At 33.1% G+C, this 25,721-nt stretch overlaps 3 protein-coding genes across 4 annotated transcripts; all 3 read left to right on the plus strand.

The window, feature by feature from the left end:
• Nucleotides 1-419: 419 nt before the first annotated feature.
• On the plus strand, nucleotides 420-6,473 carry LOC140059821 (phospholipase B1, membrane-associated-like). The gene is made up of 14 exons (XM_072105754.1): nucleotides 420-502; nucleotides 2,023-2,066; nucleotides 2,190-2,259; nucleotides 2,715-2,773; nucleotides 2,924-2,982; nucleotides 3,077-3,120; nucleotides 3,205-3,292; nucleotides 3,531-3,729; nucleotides 3,902-3,996; nucleotides 4,512-4,581; nucleotides 4,687-4,782; nucleotides 4,931-5,026; nucleotides 5,121-5,186; nucleotides 5,495-6,473. Exons 1-14 carry the CDS (start codon nucleotides 442-444, stop codon nucleotides 5,786-5,788), a joined length of 1,341 nt encoding a protein of 446 aa, XP_071961855.1. The 5' UTR covers nucleotides 420-441; the 3' UTR covers nucleotides 5,789-6,473.
• Nucleotides 6,474-6,517: 44 nt separating this feature from the next.
• Nucleotides 6,518-12,097, plus strand: LOC140059820 (phospholipase B1, membrane-associated-like). The gene is made up of 13 exons (XM_072105753.1): nucleotides 6,518-6,685; nucleotides 6,846-6,922; nucleotides 7,778-7,903; nucleotides 8,091-8,158; nucleotides 8,443-8,486; nucleotides 8,649-8,739; nucleotides 9,086-9,284; nucleotides 9,588-9,682; nucleotides 9,981-10,053; nucleotides 10,310-10,399; nucleotides 10,639-10,734; nucleotides 11,056-11,154; nucleotides 11,247-12,097. The coding sequence occupies exons 1-13, from the start codon at nucleotides 6,616-6,618 to the stop codon at nucleotides 11,505-11,507; spliced, it is 1,389 nt and encodes a 462-aa protein (XP_071961854.1). The 5' UTR covers nucleotides 6,518-6,615; the 3' UTR covers nucleotides 11,508-12,097.
• A 365-nt stretch (nucleotides 12,098-12,462) lies between these two features.
• On the plus strand, nucleotides 12,463-25,081 carry LOC140060017 (glycogen phosphorylase, brain form-like). 2 transcript variants are annotated; one of them, XM_072106050.1, is made up of 20 exons: nucleotides 12,463-12,747; nucleotides 16,563-16,664; nucleotides 16,838-16,916; nucleotides 17,220-17,323; nucleotides 17,848-17,979; nucleotides 18,432-18,543; nucleotides 18,770-18,852; nucleotides 19,006-19,149; nucleotides 19,252-19,344; nucleotides 19,590-19,736; nucleotides 19,922-20,085; nucleotides 20,412-20,526; nucleotides 20,826-20,927; nucleotides 21,231-21,378; nucleotides 21,760-21,960; nucleotides 22,282-22,361; nucleotides 22,584-22,708; nucleotides 22,906-23,040; nucleotides 23,307-23,373; nucleotides 23,494-25,081. In XM_072106050.1, the coding sequence occupies exons 1-20, from the start codon at nucleotides 12,502-12,504 to the stop codon at nucleotides 23,674-23,676; spliced, it is 2,562 nt and encodes an 853-aa protein (XP_071962151.1). In that variant the 5' UTR covers nucleotides 12,463-12,501; the 3' UTR covers nucleotides 23,677-25,081. The 2 variants fall into 2 exon arrangements, with proteins under 2 accessions (XP_071962151.1, XP_071962152.1); XM_072106051.1 differs by lacking the exon at nucleotides 12,463-12,747 and adding an exon at nucleotides 13,298-13,555.
• The last annotated feature ends 640 nt before the right edge of the window (nucleotides 25,082-25,721 follow it).

Below are 25,721 nucleotides of genomic sequence, written 5' to 3' on the forward strand. Positions count from 1 at the left end.
AGAACAATGGAAAATTAAATGCGAGATTGAATATATTTACCTTTTTTTAAGATTTCAAACAATAAACTGAAACAGATGAGATTTAATACCAATATTTGTTGATAGGTGACGTCATGACGCGCTCGCGCCGATGCGATATGACAACCAACCAATTAAACTGCCCCTACGCTTTACGTCACTTTTTACATTAAAGTTTCATACCATGATTGTCTCCTTAAGGTAGTGTAATTTATTCCTCGCAGTTTTTTGTAGCAACTTAAGTGGGTTTATACTGTACCACCATATTTAACTAATTAAATACGGAATATGTATCTTTCTTGTTTAATATTAATAATTATGTAAACAAATTCATAAGCAATAATTATAATATGCATATGATTATACAGACGTAACCGATTTGTGTTCTTGCCTCAATATGCTGTGTAGACACGATTGATAACCATGGAGCCGATTGAATCACGATTTATGTTTTTAATTTTTAATGTCTGCCTTTATACCACAAGTAAGATTTATATATTTTTATACTATTTCGTAATAAATGTATATCTTATGTTTTCGTAAATTTTTATTTATTTATTTTTTTTTTATTTATTCTTTTTTATTTATTCAACTTCTCACTAACACTGTTAGTGAAGGATCGGGACCAACAGGTGGTAAACACCTCTAAAAATGGTCAAGTGGCTGTGTGTGACAGTGGCTGTGGTTGTATGGTCTAGTACACCGTCTCGAAAGATGTACTAGGTTCTTTAAAGTGCACATGAGCTATGTGTACACTGGACATACGGTTTATAGTCCTTATAAATACGAATTTGTAAAGCGCCAATTCCAGTAACAAGTGATCAAAGGCGCTGTGGACTAAGGTGTTACACTCTTTCAACAACATTCTTCTCCCTTAATGGTCCCATCGTGTCATCGGTAGCCAACTACGGCGCCATTACGTCTGTCCACGACAGTGGCTGTGTGTGAACTAGTACACCGGGGTAACCCCCTACTCGTCTAGAAAGATGTACCAGGTTCTTTAAAGTGCACATGAGTTAGATGTGTACACTGGACGGTTAAGGTTTATAGTCCTTACGGTTCCACTGTCTTAAGCTTGGTTCCCACTAGCGACGCAACACAAGGACGTAACGCAACGCAAGTGAATTGACCAATCAAAAGCGATGGCTTATTCGCTTGTGATTGCTAACTGTCTATAACTTCGCTTTTCATTGGTTAAAACGCTTGCGCTGCGTTTACGTCCTTGCGCTACGTTCTAGTGGGAACCAAGCTTTAACCGCTCGGCCACTCACTCACTCACAATTGATTGATTATTGTAATAGTTAAAGATACATTTGTAATATTGTTTGTTTGTGGTTTGTAAGGTCATATTATGTAGTAAGACTTTCGACGAGTAACGTACTAATATAATAATAAATGTACTTTCATGCTTCGACCGTCCTTAGATAACTGATAAAGAAAGAACATGCTTTAGTTAAAATGTTAATTCAAATACTGTATTTCGTACGGCCCACTTTTATTAATAGAATGCTAGTGGCAATACTAAAAGAAAAACAAAATAAATAAATGAAGAGTAACAAGTTATTTACTTTCTTTTGTGTTGAGTCTATTAGTTTAAAGGCCAGGTGTGGGCAAAACATTTCTATTGATCATACATTCCAATAATTATCGATCTATAGTTTCCCCTATGTTTCATAATTTTTGGGATTTTATTTGTGTTACACGAGCTTGTTGAAAATATTTGATTTATGTACAATTAACCAAATATTATATTTAAAATTCATGCCTGTACCTGAGCTTTTAAGTATACCCTTTTAAGTATACCCTTTTTCTTGTATTGTATTTTTATGTATCTTCATACATTCATTCATTTTACAAATATTTTGATCTTAAAATAAAAGTTCAGCTTAAAATGTGAAGTAATTTACTTAGACACAAACATTTTTTATTTAAAAAAAATATAATTTATGAGGGATATTTATAAATTAACAATATATATATATAACTATTCGTTATTACTTCCAGTAGGATTTACCTTCGCTTCAGCAAATCATTCCAATTCAAAAGAGGTATGTATATTTTAATGCTTATTCCGAACCTAATAAATAATTGTATTACTGAACAATGGTACAGAACTACCTGTATTTGTGAAATGTACACTAACTTTACATATTTTAATATTTACACAATAGACTGCTGAGAAAGCTGCGGGTATTGATTTTAGCTGTCATGTTTCTCAATCCAAGACTCAACCTAAATCAGGTAATATGTGGGTGAAAGGTCATGTTTATTAAAGGCACTGTATCATTGTACTCTGCTTATCATGTTGAGGTACTGGCTTATAAACAATAAATTAAAAACACAGAGCTACGCTTTAAACAAATACATTAATTAACACTTCTTGCATACGTTGTAATTATACAACATAGATTGCATCCCAGTTTTTGTCCAAATCGTCCTACATGCAACTTGTAACAAGAATATTTAATAGCATAAAACTTAGGTTTAGTTAACTTACATTTGAAAACAACCACCTACAGTAACTGCATAAACAAAAATCAAGTCAAGGTGGGCACTGGACGAGAGAAGCCCTTCATCAATGTTAGGACCGATAAAGGTGCTTTAAACAGTCCTGGATTTGTATCAAACCTGTTAGTAGCGGTAATTATCGCTGTTGGTTTCGATTGAATAAAATTTTAAAAATATACCTATTTCAGTTCACAGACTTACACCCGGAGATATTCAAGTTGTTGCAGCGCTTGGAGATTCTATCACGGTAATTGAATGAAACAATATGAAATAATAATAATAATAATAATTATATATATATAATAATTAATCTTTATGTTACTGAATATATACTCGCAATATAATATCATCGGTCACAGGACGCAAGTATCATTATAATGATCACTTTTGTTTGTAGACTGGTGTTGGAATAGACGCATCTTATATTACAGTTGACACGTCAGGCCATGCGTTTTCGTAAGTTTTTAAAAACATCAGATTAATTTAATTTCAACTTAAGTTCAACAAAAAGTAAAATTATTTTTATATAACGTTTTATTTTTTCTCCAAGGATTGGTGGCAGTGATTCTTTGACGAAAATGACGACACTTCCATGTAAGTTTACAATTCTTTTCAATTGTTTTTTTATACAATTCAAGTATCGAACCATTTCTAAGTCATATTATTTTTGTTTTAAAGCTATATTAAAAATGTACAATGGCAATCTGTATGGCTACTCAAATGGATCACGTGATTTAAATGTTGCATTCATCGGAGCTGAATCACAGTAAGTGAATAACATTAATGTTTGTCAGAATCCCTCTTTATCTAAGTTTATCAATTTGAGAATAATTATTTCAATTTAATAATTATATTTGCATAAATACAATTTTCATAAAAAAATTATGTTTGCAAATACAAAAATAAGTAAAATTGTTCAAAACAAATATAAATTCTTGTCATATTCTCGTAAAAATGTAAAAGTTATTCTGATAGTTTATTCTATTTTAATGTATATTTTTTAGGGACATGCTTACTCAAGCTGATACGTTGATAAGTCGCATGCAGTCCGATTCAAATATCGACATGGAGCGAGATTGGAAAATGATTACGTTGTACGTTGGTTTAAATGACATTTGTAACACGTGCCATGACGTAGAAAAGTACTCATCTTTTAATTACGTCACGAATATTGCAAAAGCCATCGAACGACTGAAAGAAAAGGTATGTCATCAACTGTTTCTTTATAGCTTACAACTGAGATGATGTAGTAATGTCAGAGTTGAGTAACATTGTTCTACCTGCTATACAATTTAGCATAACTATCCTATATTTCTATACGTCTAAAAACGTAATTACAGTACAGTATAACACAATACATTTTATTCATCCACAGGTTCCACGTGCATATGTAAATGTTATTCAAATATTTGACGTCAGCATCTTACGTCAAGTTGATGCAAATGATCAGTATTGTGAATCTATAAGACCGTAAGACATTGATTTTTTTTTCTATACAGTGTACAGTATTGTTGGTATTTGTCGCAACCAGACATAAGATCAAAGGACTGTTACTAGTTCCTATCTTGGCAAGGCGAGCTCAGTGTCCTTTTGTTAGATTGCCTTGATTGTTGTAGTAATTTCGAACGGCGCATAATGTTAAATTTGAAAATAGTAACTTATAAGCTATAGTAGAACCACTATTGTAACAATATATATTTACATTGTCACTCTTGAGGACGATCAGCGTATATTGATCGAAACGTCGAGAAACTCAACAGTTCTTTTCAGAACTAATACACGTGGTATAACGCAAACTTTATATGAACATTTGATTTCGCCATGCAAACCTTCAAACAATATAATATATATTTATTTGTTATAACACTGGTCATTACCCCTATTCATTACTTTATTAAGTCTCCAGAGTGTTCCCCTTAATAGAAGCTATATCATAATTAACATTCATTGCGATACTAATAATTCTTAATGTAATGTTTTTTTAGCAACACGTGTCCATGTATTGTGAAGAAAGAAGACGCAGAAGTTGTATCGCAGCTGTCTCAACAATATCAGGTAGGCTATGATAAACATTGCAGTATCCTTCATTTCATCATTATCATATATTTAGTACGTTGTATTATATCAAACATCAAACATTTTTTCTTTAATACTTTCTAGGAAAAATTAGCAGAAGCAATCGACGACGGAAATTACGATTCTGATACGTTTTCTGTCCAATTACAAAGACAGAATGACCTGGTGACGTCATTATCTGTAAGTATTTTAACGTAGCTTATTAAGCGTAAGCGTAATTGGTAGATTAATCGTTATAGGTTATAAAATACTGACATTACGTAATCAACATATTCATTATTTACGTTAACTATTGTTAACTATTTGTTTTCGTTATGATGATTTACAGGACGAAACCCCTGACGTCACTTTATTGTCTGGCGATTGTACACACCTAAGCAGGAAGGGTCACGAAAGAAGCGCTGCAACACTATGGAATAATCTTGTAAGTAAACTATTGGTTTAATTTAAACATTTCCTAATACTAAATTTTGTAAATTATAATGATTGTGTAATTACATTTTTTGTTCATATTTTAGTTTACAGCTGGTGAGCGCACTGTTAATAATTACGCAACTGGAGTCGAACTAGTTTGCCCGGAGGAGGTAAATGGTTTAGGCTTGGTTCCCACTAGGATGCAACGCAACAATGTACGCGCAACGCAAGTTGACCAATCACAAGCAACAGTTCGGATAGTCCTCGTTTTTTATTGATTACCTACGTTGCGTGAACATCCTTGCGTTGCGTCCCAATGGGACCAATATTTAGTAGGCCTAGAGAAAACGTATAAAGTAATAGAGTGAATAACACAAGTCTATTTGAGAACCCATCAGTTTCACCGTGTAGTAGATAAGCAACATATTAGGCACAATAAAAACTAAATCCATCAAATTATTACCATTATTTCGTATAGGGCGCGTACCTTTCAACCAGTACCAGTAACAATGCCAACAAGAATGGAATCAGTTTTGAAGTTTCCAACGAAAATCATTTCAAGAACACCCGACTAATGAAGAAGCTGAACCACCCGTACTACGCCGCCATGTTGATTACGTTGTTTATAATCATGATCGCATTGGTCGCCTCTTGTGTCATTTGTTGTGCCGTGAAAGACGGGAAGGAGGACCGTTTACAACTTTATGATTACATGTTTGATAATGAAAAAATGTATTATTATAATTTCTATGATAACGAAGATGGTTATTAAGTTAATTTAGATAAGTTTAGTATAGACCTATTACTATTAGGCATATTTATTGTCTATTTAGGATTAATCTTTCTCTGTATCCAACTTCTCTGATGGTTGGCGCGGACGCAACGGCAAAACGTACGCAAATTGTTCGACCAGCCGATCGGATGACTGATCAAATGTGTTGTGTTGCATTATACCACCATTAGGCCATGGAGTAAATAACTCCATGATTAGGCTAGGTCGACGCAAGTAATTTGACCAATCACGATACGATGGATCACCCAAACTATCGCTTGTGATTGGTCAACTCACTTACGTTGTGCCTACGATGTTGCGTTGCGTCCTATTTGGAACCAAGCTTACCAATGTTGATAAATAAAAAAGTTAGTTTAGGCCTATGGAGGAGTATCAGTCAGAGCTTTGATGAAAAGATTTTGGTGACTATTCGGTCGCGAGCATGTTATTATTCGGTCGCGAGCATGTTATTTTTCTTGGTAGAAGTAACCAAAGTGGGATAAATATAAAATACGAATTTAAAACATTATTTATTTAGTCCTACTGTATTGTACATTTATTATAATAGAATATATTTAGGGATGATAGTTATGGAAGCATAATAATAATAATGACTGGTAGGCACCGTACTTCTGTAAGCGTGAACATACCAGCAGAATTCAATAAATCTCAATAGAATTATTATACGTCACATGAAAACCTCGCCTTCGTTTAATAAATATATTTATACGGGTGTATTTGTAAAGACGACGACGGCGCGGACCACACTGGCGTTTAGACGAAGCTACTAGACATAGATACTTTACTGTAGCACAGTTTGACTAAACATGGCTACTATGCTTAAGTGTGTACTCTTTGCTATTTTAATGGTGGAAGCTCACTCTATTTCACTCGAGAGTAAGTTATATTTTGTTAATTTTTATTTTTTTTTCAAATTAATGTAGATTTTTTTTTTTTAATTTTGAATTTGATAGTTGTAAGAAATAATGATCGTTCTGTAGGCATAGTGTTTGAAAGTAAAGATAAAAGAATGAAAATCGGTTTGATTGTTTTACAGATGCAGATAAAAACATGATTAACCGTTTAGCAGAGTATATTTCATCAGAAGACTGTGATGACTCTAGAGTAGATACAGTAAGATTTACAATTTCATTATTGGCTCCCACCTTGAAATGAAAACCACATAGATTATGTAGGCCTAGTAAAAAATAAAACCTATAATAAACTTGGTTCGTTGTCATGCTTGGTTTTTACTTGCGACGTAACGCAACGTAAGGGATTTGACCAATCACAAGCGGTGGATTATTATATTATATTATTATAACAGTGGCTTGTCATTGGTTGCGCGTACGTCCTTGCGCGTACGTCCTTGCGCGTACGTCCTTGCGTAGCGTCGGTAGTGCGAACCACGCTTAATTTGACCAATTACGACGCAATGGATCGCTTGTGCTTTGCTTTACCATTTTATTTGATTCGAGAGAAATACATTTTACTTTCATTTAAAATTATCGTCACTAGCCAATCCGTATTGTGTTCAACTGAGACATACCCTGAGACATACCCTGAGACATTACAATATTAAAATGTTCATATTGTTTGACACTGAATAAGCATCGAATTGTATAAATTGAAGACTTATGTTGGAAGCTGAACTGACGTGAAGCATAGCCCTACCTACCTACTTTATTCATAATTATATAAATTTGCTTATCAAAACAAACTGCTACCATCATCTGAATATTAAACACACGTCACAATGTGTATGAATAACCAACCTAATCAATCTATTCAGTTCACATAATTAGCTATTATTTTGGTATTTATTACAATTAATGATAATAATTATTTGATAATTATTTTGTTAATCATATTTGATATTTATTTCGTTAATCATATTTCAGTACTTTAAGTTTGTTAGGTTTTAAATATATATTATTTTATGTTTTAAAATTCATGGGATAAATTATCATTTTCTTTATTTTGATGTAGTCTTCGGAACCCACTGGCGTACCGTGCAATTGTGAAGTATTTAAAAGTGATAAAATTCCTACGTCAGTACACGAACTCAGGCCAAGTGATATCAAAGTGATAGGAGCGATTGGTGATGGAATAACTGTAAGTCAAATACGGGGAACTAAATGGTGATAAGGAGGCCTAGGGGACCGATATTAGAGAACTTTCAATCTCCTAAATTCTCATAAAAATGATGAAGTGTACAGTATTGTAGAATTGAAGAAAACCCCTGGAATATACGATTTTGAATAAAATGGAGATTAAATGTTATTTTTATTTTGTTATGCAGGCCGGGAGTAGTGCAGGTTCCGATAGCATTTTAGATACATTAACGGAATACCGAGAATTAAGCTTTTTGTAAGTACAGCGATACTCATGCTATATAGTCGATATATAACCATAGGCCTACATATATTATTCTATTCTGTTCCAAGTCTTTTTATGTTTATGATTTTTGAAACGCCATATGTGCCATAATATTTATCTTTTTACTAATATTAAGTAAACAGTCCTCAGAACCTAAACTAATATTCTTGTATTCAGTTTGTAATGTGGGCCTCTTCTAGAAGTGAGACTGGTATAACGAGGACAATTTTAAAATGTAATTTTAATACAATTCAATTATGTATTTTGTGTTACAGAGCTGGTGGTCAAGACAACGTTGAAACAATAGTGACATTACCAAGTAAGTTGCTTTTCATATTCATTATCAACATTATTATAATGTCAATTCAATCATTATTAGACATCCTTATTCTTATTATAGTGAAACCACCAATTATATTTATAGTTTATATATAGTTAAAAAACATTATATACAGCCTTCTTTCTTTCTTTCGACCAACAGACATTCTGAAAAAGTTCAACCCATCACTCGTAGGCTTTTCAACGGAACGCTCTATAGGGCTTAACGTAGCCGAAACTGGTGCAAGACTCAAGTAAATTGTTTAGCGTTTATTGATCGTTTCTAGTGGTATATTGGAGAAACGCGTTGATAGCGTTCCTATTCCCTGCTATACAACGATTTACCCGTCTGTGTACACTACCAAACTAGTTTGACAAAAAAAAGTGTGATATGCCCAAATATGGTAGTAATATACCCAAATATGGTAGTAATATAGCCAAATATGGTAGTGATATGACATCATCATGTCCATATATGGCCACATTTTTTATCACATAAAGTTTGATAATGTAGCGAGAGCTTTAAGACCATGTTTATTTGCAAATAACAATTTAATAAAATAAAATGTTATTTACTATTGGTTATTGTCTTTTTCGAAGTGAGCTAGCCTGTCAAGCGGCTGAATTAATCGACATGATGAAGTCCGATAAACGGATTAACTACGAACAGGATTGGAAGATGGTAACGATACTTGTCGGTGGCAATGACTTTTGTAATTATTGTGTGGATAAAGACGATGCAACGTCCTCAGACTTTATTTCGGCAATGTATGAAGCGCTGGAGCTGTTGATGGACGAGGTAAAACAAAACATTTGTAATTAATTTAATTTTAGTTATATATATATATTGATATTCCAGTACGCCTGTATTAAAATCGTCTTTACATTTCTAGGCTACAGTCTGTTAAAATTAAAATATCCAAATATGGTAGTAATATGCCAAAATATGGTAGTGATATGACATCATGTCTATGGGCACATCATATTTTATTGTCACATAAAGGATACAATGGGCCTTTGATTATCTTTTTAGAATTACCGCTATATATATGTTTGATTATTATTATTATGATTATTAATGTTATCGTAATTGATTATGCAGATGCCAAGAGTGTTTATCAACATCGTGTCGACTGTGAATCCGCATGATCTGAGTACAATAGCTAGTCAGGGATCCGTTTGCACCACTGTTTATATGTGAGTTCAGTTTTTAAAAAGGTTCAAATTATTATTGTCACTCAAGATTTGAGCCCACGACCCTGTGATCGTAACCAAGCATGCTGACCACCATTTTCCGTACCATTATTCAATTAGCTCGCTTCAATACAATATCATTAGAACTTAACAATACATCTGCCTAGATATAAGTACCATAAATCACATAGAAAAAGAACTTTCACTTTCAACACGTTTCATTTCATGTATTTGTTTGAAAAAAAAAAACAACATCCGGGGCTTCTACATCAATTAACAACACTATTGTTTTCTTCACCAGGAAATCGTGTCCGTGTGTAACCGCTGGTACCGAGATTGTGGCGCAGGTTCATACAGCTATGGAGAAATACCAGGTACTATTGATTAAAAAGACATTAAATAATACCAAACGACAATTGTTGACTATTTTGTCAAAAAACCTCACACAACCAGTTTTGTGTGCCGCTATAGAGGGCGTACTATAAATATCACATTTAGAGCCATGGCTCTGATCACATTTATTTAATTTAAATCATCGTAAAGTAGTTACGCAATGCGGAATGGAATTACGTTCGTTTATGTCTGTTAAGAGTAGTTATAGTATTAGTACATGTTGCTTTTGTTTTATAGGACCTACTCAACAGTCTGATTGAAACTGGTCGTTATGAGAAAAATGATTTCACAGTTGTGGTTCAACCGTACCTTCAGAACCAGGTGGCGGTAAGTACCACGTGCAGCTATTGACCAATAAAATGCTTCCATTATGGAAAAACATTTCACTATATTCAAATTATCTTGTCAAAGAGGATAAACTACATCGACCAAAAATCGAATTGATAAGAAATGTTAACAAAATATATTAAATGATTAGAATGTTTTTGTGATAATGATGATGACGACGATGATGATTATGATGCGCATAAAAATGACATTTATCATAACATAATAATTTATTACAGGATAAAAGTGTAGAAATGTCACTGATGTCACAAGATTGTATCAACCTTAACAAGAAAGGACAAGCTGTATACGCAATGGGCCTGTGGCGCAGCATGGTAAGTTCAATACAACATCGGCATTTCGATTTAAAGGATCAGTTCAGAGCGATAACAAATTAGAAAAATTGATGGATGGATTTTTGGAACTGTCGCTTGTCATTGATCAACTCTCGCTTGCGTTGCGTCTCATCGTCATTGTGTTGCGTTTCCAGTGGGAACCCAAGCTTGATAACTGGCGGAACAAAATGTGTCTTGCAACGTAACTGAATCAATTGCCCTTATACTACTTTCTCCTAATGGTCTATTTCGTCAAGCAGTCAATAAACGGCGCTCCAATTTTTTACAGCTACTGATAAATATTCTTTTATTTTAAAATAGTTTTCAAGCATCAAAGGCAAGCCGACAGACCTACGAACCGCTGTCAATCTTGGTTCAAGCTACTCACTAGAAGGAGCAGAAATATACTGTCCATCAGAGGTAAGACAATTACGTCATCATTATCATAATCGGTTAAGCCTTTTCTGTTTCTGTTAAACTATTTTATTATGAACGATTATCCTGTCTTTCAGAATCAGTACTTTGTCACCAGCACCAACAGCGGTAGTGCTACCTTTTCCGCCAATTCCTTCGACACCATGGCAGTGGATGATTCATCATCCTCGTCTAACGGAGCAATCGTGGCCGTGTCTGTAATCGGGGGCTGTATATGCCTCGTAGCTATCATAGCCGGCGTAATTGGTTATCGTCGAGTTCGACAAAGACAGGGCTACAGCGAACCAGAAGGACATCCTATGATGTCATCATCTGCTGGTTACACTAAATTTTCATAGATGATTTTAGAGCAATATGTAAAAATAAATAAACGTTATTTTGGGATAGTATATTTCGCTTTAAGGAAACTTTGTATGGAATGAATCTGTCATTGGACCAGGTTAAATATCGTATATGATTGCAATACATTTTTTTAACAGTTCGACTAATGAATCGAAAACAAAAATTGTATTTATTTTAAGAGAATCTCACACAAATACACTAGATTTAGGCCCCCATCCTTGTACGAACAAACTATATGGACAAAACTGGACAGGTATTCTGAGTACATTTAGTTAAGATTTGATATTATTTACGTACTAAAAGTAGTTGTTATATTTCTTTTATCATCTTACCATTATTAATTAGTTTTGTTATAAATATTATTATTATTAATTAGACGCCTTCGAATCGTTTGAATAAAATGTTTCTTAATGGTTTAACTAGTGTTACTCATAAACTTTCAATACATGCGAAGTTCTTAAAATAGCCGTTAATTTATCAAAACAATTTCTTGAGCTTAAATGTTGATATTAAATATCATCTGATACACTTATGGTAATGGCCTTTAAAATTAATGGAAACATGCCTACTATTAATAAACAATAAATTATTATATTATTTTCTGTTTGATTCTTATTTTGGTTGTTTGTTTCTCTTTGATGTAGGAAGCTTGATAGATCCATTATGATTTATGAAATTATAAATAATATTAAAAGTGTACATTAGGCACAGAACATTAATTCTAACCCCCCTCCCCCCACTTCTCTGTGTGAACTGAATTTTAGTTAATTAATTTGAATTGACAAAGATGAGGAAATCCACAACCGAGATTCGAACCCGGAACTTTCTGCATGATATGCAGATTATGTACAGTTATTATGAAAAATATAAATGCCGCCCTCTATTTATCATAATCATTGTTTACCTTCTGAACCGATATCGAGGTACGTGCATTTCAACAGGCACCGGCTTCATTGTTTTCGAAGTTTAGTTATTAAATACTGGAACAAAATGGCAGCTTTAGACGAAGCTGATTTTGAACGGAGAAAACAGATAAGTGTTCGTGGTATAGCACAGGTTGAAGATGTGACTACGTTAAAAAAGTCATTTAATCGTCATCTTCATTACTCGCTAGTAAAGGACCGAAACGTAGCCACCTCCAGGGATTTTTTCATAGCCCTCGCACACAGTGTGCGCGATCACTTGGTAGGCCGATGGATAAGAACTCAACAGCACTATTATGAAAAAGATCCAAAGGTAGGCATTTAAATTGATTAGGCTTATTATACGAGTCGTACAGGTAAAAAACAGGTTTAAAAACTGATTTATTGAGTTAGAGAGGCTGTATAAACATACGGTTACATTTTGGGAATACAATACTGTCAATAATAGACTCACTGCAACAGTGCAATGATGATCAATTTATTTATTGTTTATTTATTGACATTTTAAAATGTAATTATCAAAGGGTATTATTATGCTACATAAGCGTTATCAAAAATATTGTGTGTAATGCATGATGGGAAGGAAATATATTATAATAATATTTAATAATAATATAACCTAGGCCTAATAAAAAAAGTTTTTATTAAATTCTGTGGTGCTGTTGCTTCTAATTCCTTCCAATCATGCATCAGGCACGCTATTTGCGATAAACCTTAATAAGCCTTTAATACAAGTAGTATTTAAGAAATGAATAGACTGCCCTCAATATTAAGAGGAGGTCCCTGAATTAAGTTTGGTGCCGTTTGTCTCATTAACATAAGAGGATGATGCGGTCTTGAGTCCCACACACACACATAACTTACTCACCAAGAAGATGGCAGCTACAGATGAAGTAGACGTCCAGAAGCGAGGCCAGATTAGCGTGCGGCATATAGCTCAGTTGGATGATGTGGTAGCATTTAAAGACACATTTAATCGCCATCTTCATTGTTCGCTGGTAAAAGATCGGAATGTTGCGACATCTCGGGATTTCTTTATGGCCCTTGCTCATACAGTGCATGATCATTTGGTTGGAAGATGGATTCGTACTCAACAACATTATTATGAACATGACCCTAAGGTTTGTTATTAATTTGTTGAACCTTATTGTTATAAAAATCATGTGTGTGAGAAGGTCTGAGATAATATGCCTTTAAATGCTTGTGTTAATCTCATAATATTGTGTAATTGTGTAAAATAAATATGTAAAACATTTTTGCAGACATTTTTTTTAATGAACATATTTGTTAAATAAATAAATAAATCCCTGATGATAAATCTTCTTTTGTAAATAAATTTGTCTTTCACATAATTACAAATTAATAAAAATACAAATGAAGCAAATAAATTATACTATTATAGGCCTATAGTATTTTATTTTATTCAAACTCATTCAACAGCGGGAAACCCGCCCCTTACAGAATGGAATAAACTTTAACATATAAATATATATAAATCTTAAAATCTAACAATACAAAATTATAGAATTTTACTAATTTTATTACAAAAACAATTATAACGGTCAAAAAAGAGATCAATAGAATTATCTTTAACAACACAATTATTAAAAAGAAGACAAATACTTGAGATAAATCCATTCTTGGTAACATTAACACGACAATACGGCACATAAAGAAGATTACATTTGGAATTACGAGTACGACAACCAACAGCTTACTTGTAATACACATTTTACACATACCCTGTCCTGTACTATTTATTGGTATCCACAGTTGTTGCTAAATAATTCACTCCGGCGTCTTGCTAAGAAACTTCTCACTAATGAAATCTGTCTGATAATATATGTATAGGTATGTAGCGTGGTAACTAATTAACCTATAGTTTGCCAACTACTACTGCTCGCATTGACTGTGTTGCCATTTGCTGTATCTTATTGCCGTTTATTTACGAATAGTTTTTGGATGAAATTTCCAATCGAAATGCTAATTTCTTTCACAATATTCAATGAATGTTTCTGTTTTTGTTGTAAACTTCAATCAATTTGTTTTCAATTACCACAGGACTTCTTGTTTACGAAAGAGCTTCAATGTCTATTTAGAACCCCACACATTTTTTGTCAAAACAAATAAATAAAATTGAAAAGAAATAAAATACTACAAAGATAAAGGCTAACGTAAAATAAATATGTGTTAACCGGGCTAGTTAAAAACTTAATCTGTAATCTCAGTTTTAAATGATTTAATGCAGATTCATCGATTTTCTATAGTTTAGTGTTTGAAGGTTGAACAGGATTGTTATTATTATTTCAACTTGATTAGGCAACAATGACAGTTATGGAATGCACTGTCATGTATAGGAAGTGGAATATTTCCAGGTACAGTAGATCCTATTTGCTTCCGTGCTTACTCACTGTCATTCCTGGATTCTACTACTACCTTTCGCAAAACATGGCCGACAAAGATGTCTTACTATGTCACGATCGGTTTAGCCGCCAAGTATCCTTGCAGGGTTTTGCGCAAGAAGAAGACATCGCGGAAATGAAATCCGCATTCAATCGGCATTTGCACTATTCACTAATGAAAGATCGTAACACCGGTACAAAGGTTGATTTCTATTTGGCGTTGGCGAATACAGTTTTTGACAGTATGGCCGGGCGTTGGATACGTACCCTGCAACATTATGACGTACAAGACCCTAAGGTATTGCTGATGTTTCAATTACAATCTGTTTAATCATGGAGAAATAAGTTATCAAACAGGGCCGGAAGTTATGCCACAGATAGTTAATATCAATTTTTAATCATAAGATTTGTTAAATTTTGGTGAATAATTGTTATGTACCAAAATGTAATGTAACATAACATAGAATACATCATAATATTATATAACTTGCTTAATGCTGTATTTTATCAATTGTGACTTATGCTATGCTTCAGTGCACAATGAATTGGTTTATAATTTTACCAGGGACGTATAATTCCCTGTTTCTACATACATTATGACATATTACTTTTTACATTATTATTATTTTTACATTATTATTCGTAGTAAAATATCCATTGGCCATCGTTATGATACACATGATTGAACATCAGATAAAATGTGAACTTTATATAATGTCACTTGCATCAAAGGTTATAGTTCAAATAGTTTTGAGGTCATTCTGCATTGATTAAAATACCATAGTTGACTTTCTTGCAGTTACAATATAATGTACGATATGTGATGTACATATTATGTATTTCTTTACATTATATTCTTATCTATTTTGTTTAGATTCAGTATGTATACTTACTGTGTTATAAGTTCGAATGACATCCATAAATTATTAGTTAAATCAATTAAAATATGAAATATTTAACAAAATTAAGAGAGCAAAAAAAAGGGGGAGAGGGAGCGAGCTATTTAATATTTCGACAGATAACTGAAGAAGGTTTTAATAAGCTTTTTTTTGTATATTTAGAGTAAATAAAATTGAAAGTTTGTCAAATTTTTGACAAAAACTGATAAACAATAGGTTTCTTTGTTAAGTCGTTTACCATAGGTTGTAATAATCAATGGAGTGTTTAATTTTTTTTTCTATGTCCGTAGTGTAGATATAATTCTATTGTTATATTTTGTCAATCATTCAGTAATTTCAGCCTTGCCCTGTATTTTTTTATGTACAATTAAAAAATGTAGGCCGACCAATAATATTATTTGCAAAAAATTATGGAGCCTTGAGGAGAGTACCTTGAAAATTGGACATTACATATAGGCCTATAAATACTGTACAATGCAATTACTGAAAAAGGATGCTGTTGCATAGGTCTACTAACAACATACAAAGCAATTACTGGAATAGGATGCTGCTACTAACGAAAGTATTCGAAAGTAAAGGTGATAACATATTGAACCCGCTCCGCCTCTTCCTTCCCATCAATCATTTTTAAGCGGAAGAAACAACTTCTATAAATATGGCTTGCCTTATCAAGTACCATGGTAGATGGGTTACTCTGTACATCCTAAATATACTCCTTTAAATTAATAAGTCGCCTCCGAATTTTAAAATGAGGATACAACCAAATGTTCGACCGAGATTCACTTTACCAGGGAGTCATGCTAATGTTATGTTTTGCTTTATTTCAGCGGATATATTACTTGTCTTTGGAGTACTATATTGGCCGGACACTGACCAACACTATGGTCAATCTGGGCATTCAAAGTGAGTGCGATGAAGCTATGTATCAGGTAATTATTCGTTATTATTAATTATGTTCAATTGTCAATTTATTTATAAATTATTATTATTATTATTAATAATATCTGTATGACGAATTATTATCAATATTTGAAAATAAAAAATGATTTAATTTAAGTATTGACATAACAATAATCAACACATTTTGTTTGTCTGTTTACAGCTTGGTCTAAATATAGAAGAACTGGAAGAAATAGAAGAGGATGCAGGGCTTGGCAACGGCGGCCTAGGAAGGTTGGCAGGTAATTCATTATTGTTCAGTTCTTTTTAATACAAATGTTGTTTTGCGTTTCCATGCTATTTGTGATGAAAGCGAATCCATTGATTGAAATCTACTAATATTATTTATTTAAAGCTCTGTCTACACTATCAAACTAGTTTGACAAAAAAGTATGATGTGCCCAAATATGGTAGTGATATGCTTAAATATGGTAGTGATATGACATCATTGTTTTGTTGTCACAAGTTTGATAGTGTAGAGAGAGCTTAATAATTCTTAAGCATGTTTGACATTTATTCATATCTTTTGCTGGACATAATTGTAGCATGTTTTCTCGACTCCATGGCAACGCTTGGTCTTGCTGCATATGGGTATGGCATCCGATATGATTATGGAATCTTCAGTCAAAAAATAAAAGATGGCAGACAAGTAAGAATATTAATTTTAAGGCTTTAATTAGAATAGATTATCTGTACCACAACTATTGAAATCAGAACTTGTTTATTACTTACAAACAATATAAATTCCATTTAGCATTTAGAATACGTTTGTTTCTTTTCACATTCACAATATAAATGGGTACTAGAATGCACAGATTATCACTAATAAAGCTCTGTCTACACTATCAAACTAGTTTGACAAAAAAAGTGTGATGTGCCCAAATATGGTAGTGATATGACATCATCATGTCCATATTTGGCCACATTATATTTGTAACATAAAATTTGATAGTGTAGACAGATCACTAACAGCTTATAGTGTGCAATATTTCTTATTTCTTATTTCAAGTTCTTTTTTGCTTCTTGCTACAGAGATGACTTAGATGACTAAAATCTTACTCTCATTATGATTCTTTACCATATTAAAATCTGTACAATACTGTGCTTACAACATTCTCTTTAGTTTTTCATATATACAGTATTTCCATATGTTGTTTCACTTTATTTCAAAAGATTGAGGAACCAGATGATTGGCTGAGATATGGCAACCCTTGGGAGAAAGCTCGTCCTGAATACATGATTCCCATCAATTTCTATGGAAGAATTGAACATAAAGATGGGAAAGTAAAATGGGTTGACACCAAGGTAAGTTTAATGAGCCTACCTTGATATATAAACACATGTTGACAAGTCCACTCTAATGCATTATCCTATCGTGGTCTCAGTTTAGCCCCACCCTGGCGCATTATCCTATCCTGGTCTCGGTTAAGACCCACCCTGATGCATTATCCTATCCTGGTCTCAGTTTAGCCCCCACCCTGGCGCATTATCCTATCCTGGTCTCAGTTTAGCCCCCACCCTGGGGCATTATCCTATCCTGGTCTTAGTTTAGCCCCCACCCTGGGGCATTATCCTATTAAATTACCTTTCAGAAAAACATTAAGAAAACAAATTATTAACACTTTTCTTGTGATTTTTAACAATATATTTTAGATTGTATAATAACCATCAAAATTACAAGTGAGAATCAATATCATAATAAGGCATTTGATGAAAATGCAGACCGTCTTGAAATGATGTGACATGTTTCATTTTAGATTGTGTTTGCGATGCCTTATGACAGTCCAACACCTGGTTACCATAACAACACTGTAAACACCATGCGTCTATGGTCTGCTAAATCTCCTAACAGTTTCAATTTAAGTTTCTGTAAGTTTATACTTATTATTATAAGTTTACTCTTATTGTAACCTTACTGAATACATTCAACTATCCTTTTATTATTTATCCTCATGTTTTACTTTTTAAGCAAAGTTGTTGCATACTCCAATTCCAAGGGTGTGGCATTCACAAGCATAATACTTTTACATTAGAAAGATCATCTTGTATAGTGTAATATTGTGTGATAATTCTGTTTATGTTTCTTGATACCTAGTCAATGATGGTGACTATATCCAAGCTGTTTGTGATCGTAACATTGCCGAAAATATCTCTCGTGTTCTCTACCCCAACGATAACGTAAGAATATATTGTGTTTTACAATTTATTATTACATACTCCTTTCTATTGATAATTTATAGGTTTAGAATGCTTTAATTTTGCTTATGTATGTAATTATTTTATTTCTTATTTCTGATAGTAAAGGCTATAATTTTATGCTTTAAATTTAAGTTTTTTGAAGGGAAAGAACTCCGCCTTAAACAAGAGTATTTCATGGTGGCAGCCACGCTACAGGACATCATTCGTCGCTTCAAGTCTTCTCGTTTTGGATGTCGTGATCCAGTGCGCACAAGTTTTGATACTTTCCCCGACAAGGTATGGTGTACTGGATTATAATCATTCAGTGTCTGATGTTTTTATCTGTGCTTGTTTTAATGTGTTCAAAATAAATGTTTTTCTTTTAAAATTATCTTATAGGTTGCCATACAGCTGAATGACACGCATCCAGCTTTGGCAATTCCTGAGCTAATGAGGATATTTATGGACATTGAAGGGTTAACATGGGATAAGGTCAGTTTGATTGTGTTTTACTTTTTCCACGTCAAACTTTCTTGTCAGATTGGCAGGAGTGACTGTCCTCTTTCAGAGAGATGGTTATACATTTCACAGTACAAAAACAAACAAGGAGTGAAATTGAATACGGCAGGATTTGAACCAAGTACTCAGGATTGTCAGTAGCTGAGCATTCAAACCACCAAGCTGCAACTCAACATCCTGTGTCAAATAACACATTTCTTGTTTTCTTCCACTGACAGGCTTGGGACCTAACCGTTAGATCTTGTGCATACACCAATCATACAATCTTACCCGAGGCATTGGAACGCTGGCCAGTTGATATGATGAACCAAGTTCTACCAAGGCATCTTCAAATTATTTTTGAGATCAACTCAAAACACTTAGCTGTAAGTTAGACTTTTGGTAATTGCTAGTTTTCTTTGATTTTATTGTTCATTATTTATCTTTCTTATATCAAGTATCAAACTTAAATCTTGCTTGACTTCAATGGGACAAATATGGTAACTGATTGAATAATGTACAATTTATTTTCTTAATTTTAAAAGATGTTCATGTTTTTTCGTCCAATCAGAATGTGTCGGACAAGTATCCTGGCGATATGGATAGAGTTCGTAGAATGTCAATCATAGAAGAATCCCCAGTCAAGTGTATCAACATGGCTCATCTTTCCATCGTCGGATCGCACGCCATAAATGGAGTCGCAGAAATTCACTCGGGAATCATTCGAACACAAGTGTAAGGCAATGTGTTTTTATTGAATATTGTACTGACTCTTATCAACACACCTCAACTTAAAACACTTACTATAATATTGGTTTAGAAATGTAGTGATAGTAGAAATAGGTATTATTGTTGTAGAACTTACTGCAACGATATAATGACCGGTGGTAACCATCAAACAAACTCTCCTCGCACCAACATTTATTTTACCGTAATGGTCAAATGTTTACCAATAGTATTCTAAAACAACATTTTGTGACCGTAAAATGGTGTCTACGTTTGGTAGTTGGCTCTAAAATACCAGGCGAAGAACATTAAGGAATTATTTTTTTTAATTACAGATTTAAGGATTTCTATGATATAACACCGGAAAAGTTTCAGAACAAGACGAACGGTATCACGCCACGGCGATGGCTTCTGCTCTGCAATCCAGGTCTTTCTGACATCATTGCAGAGGTCAGTATAATATCAATTAATTGTAACTAAAAAAACGTTTGTTTTGTTGTTTTGCAAAATGTCTTTCAGTTCTGACACTTTTTTACAGCAATTTACATTTTGGTACTTTTGCTTACTTGGGCTTGAACCTCACGATAATCATCTAACTTATTAGCATAAAAGTATGATTCAAAGTTGACTATATTGAGGTCATAGGTTAAATCCCTGCCAACTTTGTTTTTTGCAAGTTTCCTCATATTTAACTATTCAATATCTTTGATGTTGATTTGGGCCATTATTGTCTTTCTGTTATGTTTTAGAAAATTGGTGATGAGTGGACAACAGACTTGTACAAGCTACGAGAACTACTTAGTTTTGTGGACAATGCAGAATTCTGCAAAGCTGTACGCAAAGTTAAGCAAGTAAGAGATCATTTCATTAATAACACTGTCTAAAGGATACTGTACAAATAATCAACAGATTACTACAAAAACTTACTACATTTAAGATGTTTTAGAGTGAATTACCACATCATCACACCAACCCGCAGCATAACGGCTATGAGCGATCACTGGCTAAACACAGGGGTCTCAGAGCATGAGCAGTCCAATTTGTCACATGTGTTATGCCACTGACTAAAAACTCAAACTTTAAACTCAGTTTCTTCTGAGATAACTGAAAATTGGATGATTGGTAATCTTTACATTTCACGTTCGCTTTTCCAGGAAAGTAAGATGAAGTTAGCTGAATACCTACAAAAGCAGAATGGTGTTCAGATCAACGTTGATTCAATGTTTGATGTGCAAGTAAAACGGATTCATGAATACAAACGTCAACTAATGAATGCGTTACACATGATTGTTCTTTATAATCGTACGTTAATGTTTCCTTCTAATTCATTTTTGTCATTTTGGATATAATCCTGTAAACACTAGAACTGCTGCACTGCTGGTTGCTGTATGTCTGTAGAGGGCCTAACCTAAATTTCCTCAGTTTCCAGTTAAGCTTGAGGATATTTACATACATTTACATATATTTACATTTACAATAGATAAATCATACCTACAGAAGACTAGATAGTATATTAAAATGCTCAACACCCCCTGCCATGCCTAAGTCTATCTGACTAAAACAGCTCTACAACAATTGTTTCTTCTCATGTGATGTGATTTTATTTCTATCTTTGCAAGTTAAGTGCTTGGACATATTCAAATAAAAACAATTCAAATAATTAAAAATGAAACACTTTTTCAGGTATCAAAAGCAATCCTAGTGGTAGTTTTGTTTCTCGTACCATAATGATTGGAGGCAAAGCTGCCCCAGGCTACCACATGGCCAAGCAGATTATTTATCTCATCAACTGTATTGCACGAGTAGTCAACAACGACCCAATTGTAGGAGAAAAACTCAAGATCATATTCCTAGAAAACTATAGAGTGTCACTTGCAGAAAAAGGTAATTAAATTAGAATTTAGATTAATACTATATCTAAATATAGTTTGGCAATATAGGCATCATTTGATTTTAATCAGGTTCCACTGTGATTATTACTTAAATCATTTGTAATTAATTTTACTGTATTATGTATTTAACTGTTTTTATGATATCATATATTTTAAGTATTTTAATGTGACAATGCAAAAGAAAGCAAATTTCCAAAAATTATTGAATAAATAAATATATATCTTATTTAAATCTTCACCCTGTTTTTAACACAAATATGATGATTATATGTATTTGTATTTTGAAACTATTTTGTTATTATGTTTAATTTAGTGATACCTGCTTCAGATCTTTCTGAACAAATCTCACTTGCTGGTACCGAGGCTTCTGGGACAGGAAACATGAAGTTTATGGTGAGTATAATCAGGGAGATTACATCTCCCTGGTATGATTGATAAGCAATTGATAAGGCTACTGTCCTTTATCAGCAAAGAGTGAATGTTAAATCCACCAAATACAGTCTTGAAAATAAACAGAACTGCATATTATCTTTGTATAAATCACCATCTCCTTCGTCCTGATATCCAAAGCATGATATTGTCTGATGCATTATTTGTTTTTTTTTGTTAAATCAGTTAAACGGAGCCCTTACTATTGGTACATTGGATGGTGCTAATGTCGAAATGAGAGAAGAAATGGGAAAAGAGAATATCTTTATTTTTGGCATGACGGTAAAAGAAGTGGAAGAACGGCGTCCTACGTAAGTCTATAATCGTAAACTCATAATTGATTTACTGGAAATCGTTTTAACGTTTTAATTCACAAATAAAACAAAGTTTGTAATTAAGATTAAAACAACATTTCAACATAAAACAATAAAATGTTGCAATTTATTAAGAAAGTAAAATGTTGTTAACCATGCAAAACTTGAAATAATGTTTTGTCTTATATTTGCAGCTATCATTCAATAGATTACTACGAGAAAAATCCAGAATTGAAATTGGCTATAGATCAGATCAGAGACGGTTATTTCTCAGCCCACGAGCCTGACGCATTCAAAGATATCGTTAATGTTTTACTACATCATGACAGGTTAGATTGATTCGTTGATTGATTCGTTGATGATGTAGTATCACCAGTGGCCCTCCAACACTCGACATATTTTAATGCCTGTTTTAGGGGCCCCTGGGTTTAGCCAGTGATTGTTCATAGCCTTACACCACTAAGTATGACCCTAGTATATATAGACTTTAAGATGTGAAATCTCAACACTCCTTACATCTTCACCCATACCAACACCAATGCATACTGTATGTTGGTATGAGGAATAATGTATGGTGTTGGTACTTTATTTTCAGGTTTATGTTACTAGCCGACTTTGATGATTACGTTAAGTGTCAAGAACGAGTCAGCAAACTCTATCAAGTAATTTACATTTTACATTAATTAATGTACGGTATATTAATAACTAGAAAGAAATATGATGACAAAGATGATAACAAAAACTGTTGATTTCATTATATCATTTTTTTTTGTATCTAATAGGACCCAGACCAGTGGACTAAAATGTGCATAAAAAATATCGCAGCTTCCGGAAAATTCTCTAGTGATCGTACAATTACCGATTATGCCCGTGATATCTGGGGCGTGGAACCGCAGACGTTGAAGCTACCTGCTCCTCATGTACCAAGAGATAAAGGTACTAATGTTGAGTTAGAAAGTTACTAAATTAAACGTGCAACAAGCAAAGTTATATTTCTACCAAACACATCTATTTCAATGCTTAACTGGAATTTTTACTACGTGCAGTTTATGTAGTCCAATACTCATAAATAGGTGTATGCATTTAAAATAAGTAGATGTAATGTTTTACTACAAGTGTTGCTAGAAAGCAAATTAGTATATTTCCCACCGTCAATGAGAAAATCTCATCAGATGTATATTTGGCAAAGAGAGAGTCATATTATATAACTTTAGTCATAGTGGAATTAAAAATAATGTTAATAAACTTTATTTAGGCTTTTGTCACATGATAAATGTAGTGTAATATTATATTTAAATACAAATAATATTATGTTCAAAATTTACTAATTTATTAAATCAATGTTAGGGAAGTTAATTTACTTTTAGCAGTATTTTCGTAAAATACAACAAACCTATTAAGTTAGTTAATGGAGAAGGAATGCTAAAAATCCCTGTTGCAAACAGATGAGGATATCGGCAGTCAACAGTGCATGACATGTTCTATGCATGCTCCATGACATGTTCTATGCATGCTCCAATTTCTTGTTTTCAGTAGCGACTGATGATAGAAAATGTACACTAGAAAAAAAACTTTCACTGTTGACCTGCCATTTCTGTATAATTGTTGAAGATTGTTTTCACATTTTAGCCTGGTTTTCACTAGGACGCAATGCAAGAACGCAAGCTTAAATGTAATTAATTTGATCAATCACAAGTGATTACCTTGACCATTGGCTTACCATTGATCAACTCGCTGCTTCCGTCCTTGCGTTGCATCTGTAGTGGAAACTAATCTTTACATTTGAAGTACATACAAAGACTGTTTAATATTTTCAGCTTGTTATTGCTAAAATCATTGAAATTAATTAATATTTTTGAATGTAATATTGAAAATTTGTTGAAATTTGGGCATTTTTCAAAAAAAAAAACACTGAGGAATGTGCATGCCATGACCTTTTCATAATATAAAAAGGTCAACATTTTGCCAATTCGTGTTATTATGCGATAAAACTGCTCTATATGATCATATATTGCTTTATCATCACCTTGTAGAACCATAGACACCAGTTTTATCGAAAAATAAAAGGGTCGAAAAATGGCCAAAATATAAAGTTTTTAAAATTCAATTATTATGCGATAAAACTGCTCTATATAATCATATATTGCTTTATCATCATCTTATAGTACTATAGACACCAGTTTTGTCGAAAAATGAAGGGTCGAATGGTCAAAATTTGCCAAATAGCCAAAATATCAAGTTTTAAAAATTCAATTATTATGCGATAAAATTGCTCCATATGATCATATATTGCTTTATCATCATCTTGTAGTACCATAGACACCAGTTTTATTGAAAAATAAAAGGGTCGAAAAATGGCCAAAATATCAAGTTTTTAAAATTCAATTATTATGATATAAAATTTCTCTTTATGATCATATATTGCTTTATCATCACCTTTTAGTACCATAGACACTAACTTAGGCAGAAACCCAAAAAACGGTCTGAGCGTGTGCAAATGTATATAAAAGCACTCAGATAATGTACAGAGGGCAGTATATTGATATAAGCAATGAGTTAGGCAGATCATAAGTCAGCTCTCCTTAATTGCCTAAGTCACACAGCTGACTTAGGCAGAAACACAAAAAATATAGTATATTGATATAAGCAGTGAGTTAGGCAGATCATAAGTCAGCTCTCCTTAATTGCCTAAGTCACACAGATAGTACAGGGATTTTTTCCAAAAATGGCCAAAATATCAAGTTTTTAAAATTCAATTATTATGTCATAAAATTGCTCCATAGTATCATATATTGCTTTATCATCACCTTATAGTACCATAGACACCAGTTTTATCGAAAAATAAAAGGGTCGAAAAATGGCAATTTTTGGAAAAAATCCCTGTACTATAGTACAGGGATTTTTTCCAAAAATGGCCAAAAATATCAAGTTTTTAAAATTCAATTATTATGTTATAAAATTGCTCCATATGATCATATATTGCTTTATCATCACCTTATAGTACCATAGA

Source organism: Antedon mediterranea, chromosome 10, assembly GCF_964355755.1.
Source record: "Antedon mediterranea chromosome 10, ecAntMedi1.1, whole genome shotgun sequence".
Taxonomy (NCBI): domain Eukaryota; kingdom Metazoa; phylum Echinodermata; class Crinoidea; order Comatulida; family Antedonidae; genus Antedon; species Antedon mediterranea.

Excerpts from the sequence above, each read along its gene's own strand:
- LOC140059821 (XM_072105754.1), top strand. The coding sequence starts at position 442 with ATGGAGCCGATTGAATCACGATTTATGTTTTTAATTTTTAATGTCTGC. Across the intron at positions 3,730-3,901 it reads TCGAACGACTGAAAGAAAAG|GTTCCACGTGCATATGTAAA; the intron begins GTATGTCATCAA and ends ATTCATCCACAG. Across the intron at positions 4,582-4,686 it reads AGCTGTCTCAACAATATCAG|GAAAAATTAGCAGAAGCAAT; the intron begins GTAGGCTATGAT and ends AATACTTTCTAG.
- LOC140059820 (XM_072105753.1), top strand. The coding sequence starts at position 6,616 with ATGGCTACTATGCTTAAGTGTGTACTCTTTGCTATTTTAATGGTGGAA. Across the intron at positions 8,740-9,085 it reads GAAACTGGTGCAAGACTCAA|TGAGCTAGCCTGTCAAGCGG; the intron begins GTAAATTGTTTA and ends TCTTTTTCGAAG. Across the intron at positions 10,400-10,638 it reads ACCTTCAGAACCAGGTGGCG|GATAAAAGTGTAGAAATGTC; the intron begins GTAAGTACCACG and ends AATTTATTACAG.
- LOC140060017 (XM_072106050.1), top strand. The coding sequence starts at position 12,502 with ATGGCAGCTTTAGACGAAGCTGATTTTGAACGGAGAAAACAGATAAGT. Across the intron at positions 16,665-16,837 it reads GCGATGAAGCTATGTATCAG|CTTGGTCTAAATATAGAAGA; the intron begins GTAATTATTCGT and ends GTCTGTTTACAG. Across the intron at positions 16,917-17,219 it reads CGGCCTAGGAAGGTTGGCAG|CATGTTTTCTCGACTCCATG; the intron begins GTAATTCATTAT and ends ACATAATTGTAG.